The sequence below is a fragment of the Papaver somniferum genome, chromosome 4 (assembly GCF_003573695.1).
Source record: "Papaver somniferum cultivar HN1 chromosome 4, ASM357369v1, whole genome shotgun sequence".
Taxonomy (NCBI): Eukaryota; Viridiplantae; Streptophyta; class Magnoliopsida; order Ranunculales; family Papaveraceae; genus Papaver; species Papaver somniferum.
Window position 1 is genome coordinate 20,047,268 of NC_039361.1, and position 3,027 is coordinate 20,050,294.

The 3,027-nt window shown below is 38.0% G+C and overlaps 1 protein-coding gene across 1 annotated transcript; it reads right to left on the reverse strand.

The window, feature by feature from the left end:
* Positions 1–611: 611 nt before the first annotated feature.
* LOC113273587 (17.9 kDa class II heat shock protein-like) lies at positions 612–1,339 on the reverse strand. The gene has a single exon (XM_026523256.1). It carries the CDS (start codon positions 1,257–1,259, stop codon positions 783–785), a length of 477 nt encoding a protein of 158 aa, XP_026379041.1. The 5' UTR covers positions 1,260–1,339; the 3' UTR covers positions 612–782.
* Positions 1,340–3,027: the final 1,688 nt, after the last annotated feature.

The following is a 3,027-nucleotide window of genomic DNA, read 5'->3' on the forward strand; positions in this document are numbered from 1 at the left end:
TTAATCATAATCTCATTTAGCTCGTATCTCCTGAACATGATCAGTGTGACCCGGTGTATTTCGTTTTATGTGAAAATTTACATTCACTTGTTTCCCATTGTCACAAGAAAATTATATGACTGAATGTGTCTGGTAAGGGGATACCATTTAGAAAGAGAGAGATGTTTGTGATTATGCAAGTGCTGGCCAATATTCTGCATGGAATATGGTATATTGGGTTGTGGTGGTTGACCTGTCCAACTCCATCTCAAAACCTCCCAAGGGGAGAATGAATCCTACCTTTAAAAAAGTCATTTCTTGCAAAGACAACAGATGCTCAGGTTAATAAATAACAAAGAAAAAGAGGCTAGAAAAAATGAATTGTCACCTTGTCCTTACTAAGTTTGACCGTAACTCAAAATTAGTTACTGTGACCAAGATTTTGATCCGCGATCCACACATGATTTCAAAAATGGAGTACGCTCCAGCTCGATTGAAAGAAGGACTCCGGAATTATATCAATCCCTTCCATCTTCGTTCACCGCCACAAAATCAATCATGATTTGTATCATTGCCGATCGGAGAAGCTTCCTCTAATTTGGGATTATCCTAGATAATCGATTAAATCATGATTTCACTGAAATAAACTTAAAATTTTATTTATTTTTGATAAAAGTACACGATCGACCATTAAAACAAAATAAGACGCGCAAACAAAGAGCTATTTCAAGCATACATCTAAGCTACGGAAAACACATTTCATTAAGATCGCATCTCCTGTTTCGGCATGACGAACCATTATCTTACCCAATTTGAACCTGAATAGTCCTAGGCTTCTTGGGTTCGGGTGGAGGCAATTTCTGAACACTAATAGTAAGAACACCATCAACACAAACAGCTGAAATTGCATCAACATTTGCATTCTCAGGCAGTAAAAATTTCCTCATAAACTTCCCAATTCTTCTTTCCATCCTTACATATTTAACTTCTTTCTCCTTTTCGTCTACCCGTTGTCGCATTCCGGTCACAACAAGGACATTATTATCTTCCGCTTGAACTTTGATTTCCTCTGACTTCAACCCTGGCATATCCAGTACAAACACATAAGAGTCGGGATACTCCTTGATATCAACTGGAGTTGCCGCCATTGCTTTTGCATCTCTTACGTATTTTGTTGATGGTGTGTTCGCCGGCTTTTCAAGTTCTTGATCTGATACGCCAAGCATGTCTTGAAGACCTGAGAAAATTGGGTCATTGAAACCGATTACTCTGAAAGCCATTGTTGTTGATGTTTACTTTTAGTTAACAGTACTACGAGAAGTGCTTGAATATGATACTTTGATTTGATAGCAAACCATATGCAAATGGTGTTTATATAGAGATGTTTCCAAGAGTTTGCATTAGAATTCTTCTGGTACTTTCGCCGTGACTCCAGAAGCTTGTAGAAGGTTAAAATTGTGAATAAAGTAGTTGGACTCTGGAACTTACTAGAAAAGACTAGACTGTTTCAACAAAATCAAACTGGGCTTTGGTTAGTGAGGCTAATACTGCATAATTTGTTTTCACCCAAGCCCAACCACAGAATGGTGTTCAAGATTAGTGTAATTTTTACAACCTTCCCATGAGAGCATTCAAACGAGCTTGAGTCTCGAGAGGTAGGGAATCGTACTCTGGCTTCCCGCAGTCACCACGTTGACTTGACGTGGAAGAGGGAGGATTGTGTGGTCTTTAATAGCAATGGCGTTGAGAATAATTGGTACAGCTTAGAAATGCATAACTCATTCGTTCGCTATGGCCAAGTAAACTGCATTAGCGGACACTTGCAAGTGTCAAAAGATGGCGAAGCAAATTTGATGAAGTGAATGATATTATTTTTCAAGTGTAGAAATGAAATTTAGGCCAAGCACTTCTAACAGCTTTGCTAGTTGAAGGCTGTCGGTGCCCATTCCTGCGACGCATTGTCCTAAAGCATCACGAGTTATTACACCAAAACCTGTAATAAAAATATTATGCAACATAGATGCATCAAGATATATTGATGGGTGGCGAAGCGGTATATGGTTCACAGTATGAGTCAAAATGGTAAGATAATCTCTTTTTGACAATGGGAAACAAACAACAACTGACTACCAATTTTCGTACAAGAGGAAAATACAGCAAGTCATACTGATTATGTTTAAGGACACACTAACCATATGGGTTACAAAAACTTTAGTAGTAACCATATTTGACATGTAATTATAATAAAACCATTTCTGTGATAAAAGTTTTCTCGACCTTCTTTTTCTTTGTGTTCTAGCCATCTACTTGAGTTCATTTCAAATATATAGCCACATTTATACTTAAGAAGGTTGTGAGAAAGGAGTTATCTCTGGCCAAAAATAAGTAGCTAAAGCAATTGTGGCGGCTATACATTTGAGATGTCCCTTATTTGTTTCTTAATTCTAAAACAAAAAAGATAGCGAAATGTTAGAGGGAACTGTGAACACATAAATCACGAGGGCATTCTACGTGTTCACAAACAATGTTCGCGCATATAAAAAACTCTTGAATTAAATGACACATGCATAGAATGGATGATATTATCCATTCATCGACTCAAAGCCTTCGGACTCATCACTGCCTAGTCGAGTAATATCAGGAATTGATCGTATAAGGAGTAAGACTACAAATACGAATCATAAGGGATATACGATGAATATAAAAGTGTTGAAATATAAATAAGATGGAGATTTATGTGGTTCGGCACTAAGGCCTACATCCACGGGGTTGGTGTTTCACTATGTATTGAATGTTTACAAAGATAGTCGAATGATTTTTGAGTATACATTAGTCTGCGGAAGCAAGGGATTTACTTACTCTTCCTATTTCTCTCTCTTATGTTCTCTTCTTAGGATTGTGGATTGGTCGAACCCTTTTCTCTTAGTGGAGAGGGGTATTTATAGGGTTCAAACGTGGGTCCTACTTCTGAGAAGCCGTTGCAACCTTATCTTCTTGTGCTTTGTGTCCATCACGCTGAGGTCTTCGCTATATCCCGCGGTCTAAGCT

Bases quoted from the DNA above. Each gene is read 5' to 3' on its own strand.
- LOC113273587 (XM_026523256.1), bottom strand. From the start codon at position 1,259: ATGGCTTTCAGAGTAATCGGTTTCAATGACCCAATTTTCTCAGGTCTT.